We start from the raw sequence: 17,416 nt of genomic DNA on the forward strand, positions 1-17,416 counted from the left end.
TGTGTGTGTGTGAGCATGTGCAGATTGTGATTTCCTTTGAAGGTTGAGTTCCTTTTATTTGGTGAAGGCTGGTTGAACTCCTTTTAATATCGCACACCCTGGCAGACACAGCTTTCATTTTATTTTGTACCAGATGCCTACCTCACCGTGTCCTTCCTTTTTGTTTGTTTTTCTGACCAAGCTTTTCTCAAAATGTCTCTCTCCTCCTCTCCTCCTCTCCTCCTCTCCTTCTCTTCTTCTCATCCCTTCTTCTGCACAGCATACATGTATAAGCTGGCGGTGGAGCGATACGAGTGGAACAAACTGCAGTGTGTCAAATCCATCGTTCCCATGGTTCACCTGTCCTGGAACATGGCCAGGAACATCAAAGTGTCCGACCACAAGCTCTTCGAGATGATCAAGTGAGTCCACGCCACGCCAGACCAAGAGCTACCTGCTGTTGTCCATATGCCTGCTGTGCGGCTCAGACTGCACGCCCCCGAGGCTGGGACTCGTTTGCTAGAGATCTGATAAAGATGGCTAGAGATGGGATTTGATATCACTGTTGGGCGCTTTTGTTTGGTGAGAAGGGGACGTATGCATGTAGGAGGACAGTCATTTCCCGCATATAAGCGGGATAAGCCGCAGGACAGTGTATTTATGCAGGTTAAAAGAAACAAAACCGTATTAACACCATATTAACTGCCTCCCTGTTATTAACCTCATAGCGGAAGACATTTTGTAAAATCAGTGTATAAAGCCGCGGCTAATAGTCTCTAAATTACGGTAGGAACTTTTAAGTTCATTGATATTTTACAACATTGTAAGTACCGTTTCAGTTCGCTTTGCTTCAGTGGAGTGTCTGATCAAACTCTCATATTGCAGCTGTGAAGGAGTACACACATGTTAATGAGTGTGTGTGTGTGTGTGTGTGGTCGCTCAGGTACTGCTTGTTCCGGACGCTGAAGCAGTGTCAGATGCTGAAGGAGGCGCTGATGACTGCTGGCAAGGAGCTTGTGTGGCACGGGAGGACCAAGGACGAGATTGCACACTACTGCAGCATCTGCGAGGTACACACACACACACACACACACACACACACACACACACACCCCTCTCTTCACCCCGCTCATTCCTCCATCTCTGTCTGCAACACGTTGCGTCTCTTGCACGTCTCCCGTCTGTCTTTCTCTCTCTGCATTCTGCCCCTTCATCTCTCCATCTTGCTGCCTTACCCCTCTGTCATCTGTCTGTGGTCACTCCATCATCGTTGCCTCGCCCTACTTATATCTCACCATCTTTGTGTTTGCTCGCTCGGTCTCTTCGTCGGTTTGCTACCGCAGGATCTGTGAGGTAGAGACGTGTCTCTGACTCTGACTCTGTCTCTTCCTCTTCCTTTGGTCCCTCCCGTCTGTCCACTGTCTCACGTCTAGCCTCTCTCTCTCTCTCTCTCTCTCTCTCTCTCTCTCTCTGTCTCTCTGTCTCTCTCTCTCTCTCTCTCTCTCTGTCTCTCTCTCTCTCTCTCTGTCTCTGTCTCTGTCTCTGTCTCTCCCTCTCTCCCCCCCCCCCCTCCCTCCTCGTCTCTCCATGCTGGTGTTGTTTTTCTCTCTCTTCATCTGTTCTTTGATTATTCTGTCTGGTCCACTTTTACTTCCAATCACTTTCCCCTCCCTTGCGCTCTCTAGATATTCTCCCATACGATCAGTCACTGTCAATTGTTTAAATTGTGAAAATAAATCAGTCCCTTGTTGTTCTTAAGGCTGTCAAACCACAATAATGCACCATCATGCTCTTGGTAATTATTCCGAAATCCAGCAAACACTCCCTCAGGCTTCTCCACTTAGGAACTGTGTAGTCCGTATATGGATTAGTCAAAGATAGCGAGCTCCTAGAGGCTCCCAATCAGTGCATGCCTTCATGATTATATTGGATCAACTTCTAACTGCCTCCAACTTGTCCCTCGCCTCATTATTATTTATTTATTTATTTATTTATATAAATAAAAAATAACCAAATATATGTATATATTATATATACTGTATGTGTATATGTATATATTATAATTTGGTTAGTTTTCAGCAAACCAAATCAAGTAACTACTGATGTCGATGTGGGTATGTCCAGTGTTTGAATGCATCTACTGTAGACTTAGAAGTTTCACTAACGTCATCTACTGAACAGCATGATGGTGCACCTTAGAGCCCTTTTTCCCTCACTGTTGCACCCCCCTTAACGTTGGTCCACTTTGGCAGGTGGAGGTGTTTGATCTGCTGTTCGTGACCAGCGAGAGCAACTCCCGGAAGACGTACGTGGTGCACTGCCAGGACTGCGCACGCAAGGCCAGCACCAACCTGGACAACTTTGTGGTGCTGGAGCAGTACAGGATGGACGACCTGATGGGGATCTACGACCAGTTCACATTAGTAAGTCACACATTCAGGACCAGCTCACATTAGTAAGTCACACACTTCACGACCAGCTCACATTAGTAAGTCACACACTTCACGACCAGTTCACATTAGTAAGTCACACACTTCACGACCAGTTCACATTAGTAAGTCACACACTTCACGACCAGTTCACATTAGTAAGTCACACACAGTTCACATTAGTAAGTCACGCACTTGGCAACCAGTTCACATTAGTAAGTCACAGACAGTTCACATTAGTAAGTCACATACTTGGCAACCAGTTCACATTAGTAAGTCACACAGCATGACCAGTTCACATTAGTAAGTCACATTCATAAATGAATCACTTTATGACCATAGTATATTGGTTTTAAGGTTACTATGGCTCTTTGAAATCTTGGCAAGTTTTTGAATTTGAAGAAAATAAATCATGGACTAGATATAAATAAACTTGAGCCATTGAAAGTGATTGAATATATATTGTGCTAGAAATGGCAAAAGACCCTACATGGTCTACAATCAGTCACAGTGCTTAATTGACAAATGTTGATAAGCGTCCACACATTCCAAATGTAATTGATTTCTTAGCTTCTTTAAAGCTTGATCGCTTTCATTATAAAAATGATTGAGCTGTATCTCAAAATATGATGATTTGGGCCTTTGAATTCAAGAGAATTGAGCCTGAAAAGCACTTGAATTTGGTGTTAAACTGGGAACCCGTTGGTTTAATGGCAAGTTTATGTCAGCATATTATCCAGTTTATGATGCACTATCTATAGTCACCCTTATTTTTCTTATAAAAGAAATATATTTGCTTGTACAAAACATTTGTCTTGCATGACCGAAGTGGATACAGACTTTTTGGACTTTGCTATGAATGTAGGATTAATCATTCAGGTCATCGGGGGGCCAGAGTGGCATGTAATCCGGTGTAACACTTGTTCATGTTTGTAGAGCGTCCAAATCCTATGACCAGCTATCTTCATCTTAGTCATCCTCTTGGAACTCTTCCAGTTGGTTGTACTTTGTATGACCAGTCTAGTTAAAAACCTGCAAGTCATTGTGACTGTCGCCAAGCTCACATCTGCAAGTAATACAGACTGTGACTAGTCCACAACAGTGAGTCATCCTTTGCCTGATCCACACAAAGGAATGCCACGTATTCCCCATCTTAACCACAGATTAACCACACATTCATCCTCAATAAATATTGCTACTGAGGGCAGTCATCAAGGCCTTTTTTTTCGATGCCACTTGATGTTTCTAATTGCCCATCTGCATTGTATTTGCTGTTGTGCACCAATTCCTGTTGTGGCCTCTTGTACGGGATCTGTTGAAGTAATCCTCTTGTTTTGTTTTCTCTCTCCCTCTTTCTTTTTCTCTCTGTCTCTCATCCAGGCACCTCCTCTGCCCTCGCCCTCATCTTGACATTAACATTTTCTGGTTCTGAGGACAATAGTAACGCCCAGGAACTTTTAAATGAAGCCGTTTCTGATATTCAGGAAAAGTGACCCAGCTCCACACCACTGGTTTCTGTAGCGGACCCTTAACCAACCACCCACCCACCCACCCACCCGCCCTGCCTGCCCACCGGCCGCCACCTGGTCCAGTCATCGTCCCTCCCTGACACCACCACCCAACCCAACCACTACCACCACCACCATCACCACCATCTCCATCACCATCCTCCTCCCCAGGCCCAGCCCCACCCCCCTCGAGGCTGCTGGCTGAGAGATACTTGTCTATGCAACCTGCCAAGAGTGCAGCATCAACCCCGTCAAGCAGGGGGTAGACCCTGTTCTCCCTCTTTCTCTCTCTCTTTCTTCCTTCCTCTATCGTTCTGTCTCTCACTCTCTCTCTCTCTCTCGTCTGTCTCTCTTTCTCACTCCCTCTGTCCCTGTTACCGGTCTCCAGGACTGTTTCTGGCTGGTTCAGCTCAATTTCTTTTAGTGGAAAAAAAAGACTTTGACAAAAAATGGACAAAATTACTGAAAATAAAGTTTTTGTATATATTATGTCACAACTGGCAACATCACTCAAAGACTACTGACTTGACCCCCTTTTCTCCTTGATTTCTTTGTTTTGTTTTTGTTTTTCCCTTTTTTAAGTTTGATTTCATGTATGGGCTGATACATGATTTGTTTTGTTTTTTTCTTTCGTATTGAATCTCATTTTCTCTGTGAAATGAGTACTAGCCTAGCTGGTATTTTGTATGGTAGGTAGAAGATTTAAAGTCTCTTTGGGCAGCGGAAAAAAAAAAAAACTTAAAAATATTCAAAAAAAAATTTGTAATGTGAAAAGTTAGGTGGTATAATTTTTTACAGCTTTTATGTTCACCTGTCTTTATGTTTTTTGTTTGTTAGGGGAATAAAAATGACAAAATAAGAGAAAAAAAGAAAGATAACAGCCACGTCACAAAGAACAATGGGTTGCACATAGACTAAGAAATAAACTTTAATTTGTGATTTTTGTTTTGTTTCTAATCTTGTTGTAAATTTACACTATTTATAAATGCATATTTATTGCTTGAAAGTATTTGTTGATGGAATGCTGTTATTTTTTTCAGAGTACCTGCCATTAAATTTTAAGGAGCAATGTCATTTTGAGCATTTTCTCCTCTTACGTTTTCTATATATAAATAAAACTGCTTAGCAAGCGTTGTACAGAAAACCCTCGGTAAGATTGTTTTATTGTTTGAAGGATGTTTTATGCGTTATTAAACAAAGTTGTCTTTATTACTGAAATCCACTCTCCTGTGTTGAGTATTCAATTATGGCTGACTTTGAGGATTTCAAAGTTTGGCTTGTGCAATATGATGCGCTGTCATGAACGTGTTATGCTTTCCACCTTGAAGTGATAACAGATGCGACAAACGTTGTCTTTGCTCTTAGTGAAATGTCAGTGCCTGCCAAGATCGATGAGTCCGACTGAAATGCACCTCTGCAAGCCTGGAAAAATCCTACCTCAACCTGGCTGACTCTTTTGTCCCGTTTGTTTTTCCACAACAAATGTTTGCTTGCGGCCTGCTCCCCATCCTGCCAATATTCCCAGTTCAAGTCAAGAGGCCCTGCCCCCTTCTTTCCGACGTGATCAGAATCCGTTGTTGTAGATGCATTCGGGGTATCTGTAGCCGTAGCGAGGGCTGCATGTCCTCATGGTCCTGAGGATGTCCATCAGGGAGTGTGCAGCCTGGGTGACCTCCGCGTCGGACCGGGCACCGTCGGCACACCGGGCCAGCTCTCGTGCCGTGTGGCCGGGCAGGCGCGGAGACTGCAGCAGGTCCCTAGAGGGCAGCAGGCGCGGGAGAACGTTCCGGCACAGGAGGGCGAAGCTCTGCGAGGGCCGCACCGTGGAGCACGGACGAGGCCTCTCGCAAGAGCCGCTCAGGCAGGAGAAGACGTCCGTCATCTGATCGGCTGGGTGTGTCTGCTCGTCATCGGGGGGAAGCCCTGTTGTGAGAGAGGAGACGGGCGGGTGTTTAAATGAGGGAGTGAGAGGAGTTTAAACTTGATGCAGACATTTTTTTAAAAATCTCCCTCTGTGTTTTGTGTCCAATCGTGCGGCCTTGTCTGTAGGTGCCAAAGCATCTAGCTGTTTTGTGAGTCAAGTCACTTGACCTTTTGTATGTTGAAATTCAAGAAAACTGTGGCTTGTTTTACACAGTGCACTTACTCAGTTGGAGATCGTTTATTGGTATCGGCTCAGAACCAAACCAAAAAGCAGACATCAAAGGTTATGGATCTCTTGCTATGTTATTAGCTGGCAGATTCATTAGATGTGCAGTTTGCATGCTTGCTGTAAACAAAACAAGCTGTCACACCAGCCACAGTAGGGGATAAACGCGAGATTTGTGAAAAAGAACAAACGTTCGAACCACATGTTGCTGAATTTGTCTAAATGCACTACTTAGTAGGCTGTCATGAGTGCCGTGTAAGATGTTCTCATCTTCTCATGTTACTTATATTTTCTTTTTTTCATCAGTTTATCGCAGTCTTTATCGGAGGCATACGCAGGTCTTATTGCCTTTTTTTATGTTTCATTCATTTTGAAGGCGACCTTCATATCCGCCCTTAAACAAACCATTAGAGATGATGTGGTATTTCTGAGAAAGCATGGGGTCCTGTTGGGCGACCCTAGTAGTCATTAGGGTCTAAATGTCAAGAGCTCAGCCAATGTGAGCAGGAGGGGGGGGCTGTATGTGGTTAGATATGTACAGTCATCTTGTTGCATTGGGCTGTTGCACTCAAACTCAACAGCTTTAGATGACCATTTTTACTCAACTTTTGTTTCACTTGTTGACAGACCCAATCACCAATGACTAAGGACACCATGATGACTCCTACTGCATAGAACCAATGTTCTTGATCATGATGACGTGCTACAGCTGTAGTTTCGGGAGACAGCTGGACAAACAGCACATGCAGTGGCAAGGCAGTCAGGTATGTGATAAGTCAGTCAGTCGTGTGGAAATTTGATGAGAAGCCCTCTGACTAAACTGTCCACACCTAAACGTTTCTCCAGAATAGAGAATTCCTGTATTACGCAGTATGTGTGATGTGGTCTTTTGCGTGATACACTGTAGCACGTGTGCGTGTGCGTGTGCGTGTGTGTGGCGCATATATGTGAAGTGGTGCCGGTGCCCTGCAGTGGCTCGGTCTGTCTTGAGCGAAATGTAGCATATTAACCTGGAGAATTAATTGACAGGGCTGTAGCGTGGTGCACCACATCTGAACTGAAAAGTAATTAACGTCGGATTATGACCAGCCTAATTGAAAGAGCCTGCGAACCTACTGCGGCTCACTCAACAGAGGCAGCTTTGTTCACCGGAAAAAAAAAGAAAAAAAAAACTGTTTTAAAGTCTACCGACAGAACTCTGTTGTGATGTAATGCAGTTCTTCCCAACTTTCTCTGCCTGGCTTTTTATTGCTATCAGATGGTTCCCTGCCGCATTGCATTAAAGGGTTCCCTCAATGTTCCTCATCTCGAGACACATACATTTCCTCAGTGTGTGCATTTGTATGCTGCGTTGACCTTGGTGTGACCTTGCTTCCCCTGCCTTGTGTAGGGCAAGGATTCAGCACAAGGAGACCCTCCCTCACTCCCTCAATCTTTTGAAAGCATTTGGATTTCAGCTGACTTTTCAGCTGGCTTTGTAGTCAAGAGGAGAAAGAACAGGTAAAAGAAGTCTAAAGCTGTAGACAAGGTTCCAAGGTTCTGTATTAATATATATTTTTATACTGTACAGAAGTACTGGGCTTTAATATTATAGAGAGGAGTGATGGGAACAGTATCCACCACTCTACCTCAACTATCTTCAGATGTTCTGTATTCTGCCGCTGTGTTCACCCTTGTGATTTCATATTTCTAAGTGTATTCTAGGGCCTCTTGACTGTATGCAGATTGGACGTTTGAGAGTGATGGAGTGAGATCAGGAAATGCCGATGGGTCAGAATGGAACCGAGGTCCCCATGGGCACTTCAACCCTCATGAGCTCGGGCTACTGCTGGTTGCACCACGGCTCCCCCTCAGCACCATCACTTCTAAACCGACTCGAGCAGCGCCTCTTTCTCCCCTGAAGTCCTCCTCCGTCTTCCTGGTTCATCCCACCTACCTTCCTGCAGGTCGATGACCCCGACGCCGCTGGCGTCCATGACGAGCACGCGTCCGTCCTCGGCCAGCCCGAACATGTCCTCCGAGGCCCGGGTGTAGTAGAGCCTGAAGCGCAGGCTGTTGGTGGCCAAGCCCCGGGCAATGTGGAGCAGCTGATAGGCCACGTCGGCCCGCTGCTCCAGGGAGGCGAAGCGGAGAGAGCTCAGGGGGCGAGAGCCCGCCCACACCACCAGCCGACCGCAGGAGCCGTGGTACCGTGGAAACGGCCACCCCTCGGTGCCAGGAAACATCTGTGGGCAGAGGGGAAGTGAGGTGCGTTGAAAACAGGAAGTACCAGCACAGGGGTGTAGTTGCCACCATTCATTATCGTGTGCTACTGAAGACCTGTAACACCTCAGTAATGTCTGCTGGGGCACGAATCAGGAGGGAGAAGTAGCTTGAAATGAGATCACAAAATCTCTGGATGCCTATATACAGTACACCAATAGTTCTAGTTTTAAAATGACAAATAGTTTGTGGTTATGTATGTTATTTGGGTAGCCATTCTTATTGGTTAGTGGCACAAAATATTCTTCAAGGTCTGCTGCAACTTTGGGGAAAAAAGATGAAGAATACTGTCTAAATACTGAATATTTCAAGTATGAAAAAAAACCCTGATAAGAATGAACAGCTTATTATTTAGTCCTCTATAGACGACTCCTGTGTGTCCTTCACTGTTCCACTGAAAGTTCTCCTCCTCAGAGCGCTATTGTGTGTGAGTCTTATTTTCCCCCAGACAGGTTTTCAGGTGAGTCAATTGACCACTTAATGACAGTGCTGCCGCAGATTGCTCGCGGAAAAAAACGAACGAATGCGGGGGCTAATCGTCTGGATCTCCCCCGCCGCCACCACCACCACCACCACCACCACCACCACCACCACCACCACCGTCACATCAAATCACATCGCATGGCACCTGCAGCATGAGTGGGTGTTGATTGACGGCCAGGGTGTAGAGCAGGCGGAGCTTGTCCCTGTCGCTGAAGTGCTTCATCTGCATGCTGCCCACGTCCAGCACCTCGGCGTAGCGCCGCACCACGCGGTCCAGCAGACGCTGAGACGGACAGCGGAGCAGAGGGGCGGACAGACCCTGGGGAGAAACGGAGAACGCAGACAGCGGAGGAGGAGGAGGAGGAGGACGAGGAGGAGGAGGAAGAAATGAAGAAGAAATGTGGAAGAGGAGGAGGGTAAGGCTGGTGTTAATCTACCTGTGCAAGCTCTTACAAGCACCAAAAGCCCCCTCAGAGATTAGCCCAGAGCCTCACTGTATCCAAATGATCTCTGAGAGAGACCTGACATTTACGGGTGGGGGGGCTCGAAACTCTCTAATTACTTCTAAACTTCCCACTGAGGAGCTGGTCTATTCAAAGAATTATTCAATCAGTTCAACAGATGGAGAGAAAAATATACATTTGGATAGGTGTTGGCCCTGTGGATTTCATAAAATGGCATGATATATATTGAATGTTTGTCATTCCATGCTGTGATGTTAAACATGTCTATCCCTTTGTAATAACTGTGGTATTTAGTGGACACTTTCATCCAAACCTATCCAAACTTTTACCCAAACCAAAATGTAAATACAAATATATATGCTAAATATACAGTATATGCTAATGAACATTTAAATAAAGCATGCTAGATTAAGCTACAATCATATCCACCAAGCATGTCATGCCCCCCTCCTTCCCCCAGGTGTACCTGCACCATGCTGGGGTAGAGCAGGTGTGAGCGTGCCCAGTTCTGGAAGCGGGGCGTGGCCCTGAGCACCGTCTCGATGCTGCAGGTCGGGGGCCGGCCGGCCGAGCTGCAGATGCTGCGGTCAGACAGCTGGTGGCGCTGCGGAGGCAGCAGCCGAGACAGGACCACGGGCCGCCACGTCTCCGAGTCATCCGTCAGGTTGCCTTGGTAACTCTGCCGGCTGGCCTTGGGTAGTTCCAGGTGCGAGGACAGCCATCTGTCAAAGCTGAGAAAGGCAGGTGGAGCATCTCAATACACCTAATCCACATCTGACCCCTCTCACGTATTAAAAATTACAGACAGTCAATTACACATAGATTATCCATATTATTATTACACATAGATTATACATATTATTATTACACATAGATCATACTTATTAAATTACACTTTCCAGCTTGGATAATGACAACAAATGCTTAATTCCTGTCTCCTCAAAATCTGGAGGCATACAGAAAGATGTTTTGTAGATAATTTCAAATATTTAAAATTGCTCCACATAACATCTCACCAATTTGGGGGAAAAACATTTTTTGTTTAGAGAGTTGCTAATTACGGATGCTGTGATTCTCCACCCTTTGTTTTGATTTGCAATTTAGGTGTTTACGAGCAACTTTGACACTGACTCGGGCACTGCAAGGGACCCAATCTAGCCAGTGGAGCACTGTGTTGGACTGCTGGTGAGTGTTCTCATCTGGTGATTTTCATCACATTAGATGCACAACAAAACTGTTTGCTGCTCTCTGCGTTTGGGACCAGATTAATATGTGCAACATTGTTATGTTTTGTCTCGGATTGTTTCTGGTTGTTTGTTTAGGTGTCAGTTTTTTGGCAGTACAAAACCCCACTGTATATCACAGCCACCCGTTATGTCTGAGTCCTCTTTGAAGCAGATCTTGTTTACTTCTATCTCGTTTGCTTATCGGGCTGACAGCAACGGAAACGCTGTGGTGGGTGGGTGGGTGAGATTCAAAGACAAGTCCTCACAACTCTGTTCACTGACAAACGGGGCTGAAGGTGGCTACAGGCGCTTTTCATATAACAGCCAGAGACGCACTCCTGTGCTGGGGAGACAGGTGTTTTTGGTGTCTGCTTGCTAACAATAAACCAAGCCTGATCAAACATCCTGTCCTTTGACCGCGGGAGGTGTGTGTGTGGGGGGGGGTGTACGCAGTGACCAACGACTCCTGGGATCCCCCTGGACTTCCCAAACACACGGCGCTCAGGAAACTCCAAGCTACAACAGTTATCATGGGTTATCGCTCAGCATTGTTTGCACTTAAAGTGTCGAAGGTGCCGTTTCTGTTAATATTTTGCTAATAACATGCCAAATGCTGGTTAAACACGGTTTTACTGAACAAAAGGAAAGCGCACTTTTTCTAACTAAGATGTCTTCTTAAACTGCTCTGTTGTGCTGGCACGATCTAGATCCTGTCGGGTTGTTCCCTGGGATGAATGCGTTTCTATTGCCTCAATGTCAGCAAATCCAATGTTTGTGCTGATATTATGACCTACCACTCCAGAAAATCAGAATTAGCCTCAGCCTCAGAAAAAAAGTGTGATGTTTTTGAACGGAAGACACTTGGTATAATTGGTACAACCTGCCTGAGTTCAGTGCCGAAGCGTTAGTAGTTATGTAATCTTTACAGGGTTTCTAAACAATCTGGAGGAAAACGTTCGGTCCCCTAATATAAGTGTCCCCCCTCTCCCTCTCTGGTCTGAGCGCCCCGACAGAGCTCCCTTACCGTATGTCCTCCTTGAAGAGCTTCTTGCATATGGAGGTCCCCACGCAAGCGTTGCACTTATCCAGGCCCAGGAAGCTTCTCCCGAAGCTGTAGGCTTTCTCCTGGCGCGTCCCCGGTGGGTATGGCGTCACCGCCACCGTGGCCGCGGCCGATGCCACCAGCGCCAGTGCCCAGCTCGCCGCCCAGAGCTGCACGGCTGGCGGCGGCACTTTTCCCGCCGTCGCTCTGGGGCACGTCAGTGCCATGCTGCCATGACACTCATCGCTGGTGGTGAAGAGGTCTGACAGGGCTGCCACAGACACACACACACACACACACACACACACACAAAGACTCACACACACACAAAGACACACACACAACACTCACAGACACAGAAAATAGTCTGGAGTGTGTGTAGCTTCTGAATGCCCCTGGCTGCCTGGGTCCCCCTCTCTCTCAGTCTCTCGGTGTGGTGCCTCGGCCACCGCACCCTGCCGCCTCACGCCTCGCGCACCTCCACAGGAAGCACATGGAGGATGCAGATAACCCCCGTTGTCATGGCGACACTTCCTTTACCCTTTGCCTGCACGGACAATGGCCTTGTTTGGGGCACGCGTGACCAAGCCCACCCCGGCTGAACCTGAGTCGAGATACAGTAACAAAGACTAAATCAGTACACAACACATACAGACGTACAGACTATACTGTAGGTCTAGAACAATAGTAAGATAAGACAAACGCCACACTCACATTTATACACATATATGTCATACACAGAGCTGGGTTTGCAGTGTTCATAGAGCTTACAGTTGTGTACACAGCCTATTGGATTGTGATTGTAGAATTACTTTGTGATCATGAACATAAAGAGATGAGAGATGGGAAGGAGATACTGTTTTAAATCATGTCTGTGTGTGTGTGTGTGTGTGTGTGTGTGTGTGTGTGTGTGTGTGTGTGTGTGTGTGTGTGTGTGTGTGTGTGTGTGTGTGTGTGTGTGTGTGTGTGTGTGTGTGTGTGTGTGTGTGTGTGTGTGTGTGTGGTAGAGAGTGAGAGGGAGAGTGTGTGTGTCTATGTGTTTTGTTCTGATGTCTCAACCTTTAGGAATTTCATAGACCGATGCTTAAATAATGGGTCTTGTAGGTGGTTTTAGGGTTGGCACTTAGTTCGATGAATCACAGCGTATGGACATACCAGCAGAACACCTGTGAGTCCATTTATGAGTGTACTGTGTGTGTGTGTGTGTGTGTGTGTGTGTGTGTGTGTGTGTGTGTGTGTGTGTGTGTGTGTGTGTGTGTGTGTGTGTGTGTGTGTGTGTGTGTGTGTGTGTGTGTGTGTGTGTGTGTGTGTGTGTGTGTGTGTGTGTGTGTGTGTGTGTGTGTGTGTGTGTGTGTGTGTGTGTGTGTGTGTGTGTGTGTGTGTGTGTGTGTGTGTGTGTGTGTGTGTGTGTGTGTGTGTGTGTGTGTGTGTGTGTGTGTGTGTGTGTGTGTGTGTGTGTGTGTGTGTGTGTGTGAGTGAGTGAGTGAGTGAGTGAGTGAGTGAGTGAGTGAGTGAGTGAGTGAGTGAGTGAGTGAGTGAGTGAGTGAGTGAGTGAGTGAGTGAGTGAGTGAGTGAGTGAGTGAGTGAGTGAGTGAGTGAGTGAGTGAGTGAGTGAGTGAGTGAGTGAGTGAGTGAGTGAGTGAGTGAGTGAGTGAGTGAGTGTGTGTGTGTGTGTGTGTGTGTGTGTGTGTGTGTGTGTGTGTGTGTGTGTGTGTGTGTGTGTGTGTGTGTGTGTGTGTGTGTGTGTGTGTGTGTGTGAGTGTGTCTTGTGTGTGTGTGTGTGTGTGTGTGTGTGTGTGTTATGCATGTTTTAAAAGTTGACTTGGCATGTGTTTTTTAAAAGCTGTGTTTGGAAGCTGAAAAATATATTGATTTGAAGAATTGTTTTAAAGAAACTGAATTGAAGATTATTCTTGATTATTACATGCCACTGGATAAAGTCAAATAAATGCACGTTGTGTGCGTAGAGCGGAAATCGCAGCGCAGTTCATATGACTTACCACCAGAGGTCCCCATAGGGGAGACTTCGAAGAGCCACGCAGCACATTTGAGTCACGGACTGAGGAAGCTGGGGCAAGCCATGAACGCATCTCAAACCCCTGCTATTCTTTGATCGTTTATTCCATTGCCATTAGTCACGCGTGTTATTCATCGTGTATCTACAAAGAGCACGCGTTTGTTTCCTTTTTACTTTCCTTGTTTCCCGTGACTCATTCCAGCACCGTCTTGAAAACATATGAGATTATTTTAGGGCAGGGAAAAATGCAAAAGGGGGAGAATTATGTTTTTTTAAAGTCTCCTTGGGTCAAGTCTGTAAGCCACCAAAGAGGAAATGTGCTTCATTTTTAGGAAGTGGTGGGCATGTTTAACTGTTTTACGCATGCTTCAGGAATTGCCTGTGAACGCTAGAACGAAATAAATGTTTAAAGTATCTGAATTGTCTGAATGTTACTGTTTAAACAAATGCAAATTCACACATTAAGTGTGCATCTGTCCTGTGCAATGATATGTGTGATCTAAACAATTATGGATGGTCTGATTCATTATGTGTTCCCTTGTGCTTGCTTAATTGCATTTTTGGACAGTCTTCCATACATCGTGTCCTGTGGAATTCGCCTTTTTACTGACTGCATATAGACTATACATTTTAATGGCATGTTTGTTTATCCATCAAGGTCAACTGTGGTTTCCTCATATATTCAAGCCTCAGAAGCATTTTTCCCGAACACACACTCTTTCATAATTTCAAGTTGTAAAATATACAGGACCATGAAAGGGCACTATGATCTGACCTAGGAGACGATCCGTCCCTTAAAGTAATTGGTTTTCTATGACAGAAGTGGATCCATGTGTGGATTTTTTCAGTGAAGTCCCCTGTCTGCGAAAAGCGCCTCTTAGACGCCTAAGACGGGCCACTGTGCTTTGACTCCTTATATACGGTGTATAAATACACTAGTGCGTCCGTGACTCACGGCCCCGCATTAATCATCGCAGTTGCGGTCGAGTCCCGGGGCACAAGGAAGTAAAGTTTATTGACTGAATGACTAAACCGAATATCACTTAATGAAACGGTTGCAAAGAGGAAGTTTTTGTACGGCGCATAAACAGACCAGCGTGGAGAGAGGGTGATTACACGCAAAGTCACCTCCAGGGCGCACAGACGCTCAGGCGTTGTTCTGTGCGCCTGAGCTGATTGACATTGTATGTTCCACTCTAATTTTCTTTTTGAATTGGCTGTAATTTACGACTTGTGTGACTTCCATCTGATGTTGAGGTGCACAGCGGGGCAGATTTTATTTTTCTACATAGGCGATGGCGTGGTATTCACATGTGACCGTGCAACTCTGTAGATCAGTCCGTTAGAGAGCTGCAGGCGACAGAAATCCCCCTGGATTCCTTTCAGTTTAGTGTCCTAGCAGGCGGCCTGAGTCACAGGAAACGGAGGGTTATGTTTCTGTTTTCTGCTGTGACATAAACACACACACACACACACACACACACACACACACACACACACACACACACACACACACACACACACACACAGGGAGAATTTAACGGTCTGTAAAGGTGTGATGTGAACTTCACATGATTTGCTGCGGTGCACCAACAGCTGTCAGATAATCTCAGATGCTCAATTTGAAGAACATTCATTTGTTATAAATTAAACAGCCAAGTTACGCACACGACGGGGGAGTTAGTGTGAAGTTTATGAATGAAAGTTCCAGCTCTCTGGAAATAGTTTGCGACTGAATCACGGCTACGGAAATATGTAACGGCCAAACGGTGAGGAGGATGGGTTTATGAATGGAGGTCTAGGGTGTCGGTAGAAGTAACCCAAACCTGAAGGTTGTATTTTAGTTGTGGCTCTTTGCATTCCCACGGGGCACTATACCACGAGTCTTGTGTTCTTGCCAGAATAGACTTTACATGCTAATGCCATCTTCAATTTCCAGGGCATTCTTCGGCATTGTGTCCTAATCTGCAGAAATCCCGTCCTATGGGCAGTATTAAACACTATCTTCTTGCATGGATTTTTTTCAACGTCAACCATCTGATAGACACAGAACATTTGAATAAGGGTGGACAGATGAGGCCACTGCACAACAAAACAGCTGTAGTGGGTTACTAGTCAATAAACAATGTAAATTTAAGCATTAGCTTATGTCTTCCATTTACAGTTTGTGTCTCATGATTTATTTGCATTTGTGTCACTTGGAAGCATGCCAGTAGAAATATATATTCATATTTGTATAGGTGGGGTTGTCTGGAGTCTGGCAATATAGGAATCTGACATAAATATTTTATTCATAATCCACTGAAGTCTTCCTCATTGAACAAAGAATGTGCCTTATACTCCTACTACCTGAAGTAGCCTGTACTTAGATATCTGCAGATGTCATGTAGCGAAAAGCACAGTTAATCTGTGCATGTCATGACCAACTTTTGATTCTTTGATATGGAAAGCAAGTTCATTAATGTGGGGCGCTATTACATTAGAATTTCAGCCCAACGTTTTAGACCATGATGTAGTAGAAATGTGCTGCATTTCAAACCGAATTACCCAGAATAGTTTACTGTAGGCTATAACATATATTTTCATTTGGTAAGGTGGAGATTGAGGCAGGGTTGAGCGCAGAATGTAAATATGATTACATTTTATGTATAATAAACATACTTTTCTCGTGAACTGTTTATCACAAATAGTCTATAATATCACTGGGAAACTCGGGTTCCACTCGTCCACGTGATATTCGCGTGATATCTGTGATATTTACCAGTAAGCAATTCAACAGAGAATGGTGTGAATTTGGATGCATTTTGCGTCCGATGGCAACATAGCCAGGGGTTGCCAGAATTGGGGGCGCCACTGAGACAGAAGTATATGCACAGGTGGTAGACTTAAGTTTCCACACACTTATGCACGGTTAAATATGGAACATCGAGATATCCTACTGAAAGCAGATAGGTACACTTCTTTCTTTAGCGAACACCTTTTTAATTCGGCGCCTGTCAGAGACTACGTGTGTGCGGGTTGAGGACACCACGCGATGGCGGTATTTACATCCGTAGGAACGATAAGGCAACAAAGAGGTCAAACGGGGATCGTTTTGAGGACCGACCACAATACGAGTGCGAGTTAGACAGTGTCCATAAGTCCAGTAGGCTACCGTCAGTATTCTTATTATGTCAGGTAGACAACAGACATAGCCTAGTCTATTTCAGAACATCCCAGTGTATATAGTTATTGATTGCAACTTACTCTCTCACTCTCAATTTGTTGATTGGAAACAGCGACCAAGCCTCAATTTGAAAGTCCCCCGTGACTCTGTAGGTTAAGGCGAAATTCTTGCTTCATGAACACATCTAGAGGAATCACGCGGCACAAACTAGGTGAAAGGTCAACACATTTTAAATAATAATAAAAAAACATATTAGACTTTGCTGACATTTATTTTATCGCAAGCTTTTATTTTAAATCACCGACAATTGAGAGGCTGTTTCCTTTAATGAAAACTTGAAAATAGACGACGTCAGAAGTCAAGTTCATCTGGCCAGTTCAATGTAGGCTACTAGACGCATAGCCTATAGGCAACAAAAAAATGGTGCAAAACACCATTTTTGATGATGTGAGTTCTACGCCCTTATTTCTCCACGTTTTAAATATAGCAGTCATGTCGGTGTCCTTAAAAATGTCTCCAATATATATTTTTGCAAATATGCATACAAAAGCAGAAATATCTCTCTCTCTCTCTCTCTCTCTCTCTCTCTCTGTATGTGTGTTGTGTGTGTGAGTGAGTATCTGTGTGTTTTGGTCTGATGTCTCAACCTTTAGGAATTTCATAGACTGATTCTCAAATAATGGGTCTTGTA

General features: G+C 45.1%; 2 protein-coding genes across 7 annotated transcripts in view; one reads left to right on the plus strand and one right to left on the minus strand.

Moving 5' to 3' along the window:
- The window catches only part of kdm6a (lysine (K)-specific demethylase 6A), a 70,557-nt gene extending 65,423 nt beyond the window's left edge, over nt 1-5,134 (plus strand). For all 6 annotated transcript variants that reach the window (XM_062534291.1, XM_062534293.1, XM_062534292.1 and 3 more), the window contains 4 exons: nt 260-401; nt 923-1,049; nt 2,232-2,402; nt 3,789-5,134. In XM_062534291.1, coding sequence (XP_062390275.1) covers nt 260-401; nt 923-1,049; nt 2,232-2,402; nt 3,789-3,818 — 470 coding nt within the window. In that variant the 3' untranslated portion in view covers nt 3,819-5,134. The remainder of the gene's footprint in view (nt 1-259; nt 402-922; nt 1,050-2,231; nt 2,403-3,788) is intronic.
- On the minus strand, nt 5,132-11,984 carry dipk2b (divergent protein kinase domain 2B). Its single transcript, XM_062534297.1, has 5 exons — nt 11,525-11,984; nt 9,741-10,005; nt 8,956-9,129; nt 8,002-8,290; nt 5,132-5,839 (listed from the first exon to the last, which is right to left on the minus strand). Exons 1-5 carry the CDS (start codon nt 11,767-11,769, stop codon nt 5,481-5,483), a joined length of 1,332 nt encoding a protein of 443 aa, XP_062390281.1. The 5' UTR covers nt 11,770-11,984; the 3' UTR covers nt 5,132-5,480.
- Nucleotides 11,985-17,416: the final 5,432 nt, after the last annotated feature.

This window comes from Sardina pilchardus, chromosome 4 (genome assembly GCF_963854185.1).
Source record: "Sardina pilchardus chromosome 4, fSarPil1.1, whole genome shotgun sequence".
NCBI classification, from domain to species: Eukaryota; Metazoa; Chordata; class Actinopteri; order Clupeiformes; family Clupeidae; genus Sardina; species Sardina pilchardus.

Excerpts from the sequence above, each read along its gene's own strand:
- dipk2b (XM_062534297.1), bottom strand. The coding sequence starts at position 11,769 with ATGGCACTGACGTGCCCCAGAGCGACGGCGGGAAAAGTGCCGCCGCCA. Across the intron at positions 10,006-11,524 it reads CTCTTCAAGGAGGACATACG|CTTTGACAGATGGCTGTCCT; the intron begins GTAAGGGAGCTC and ends TGCCTTTCTCAG. Across the intron at positions 9,130-9,740 it reads TCTACCCCAGCATGGTGCAG|GGTCTGTCCGCCCCTCTGCT; the intron begins GTACACCTGGGG and ends GTTTCTCCCCAG.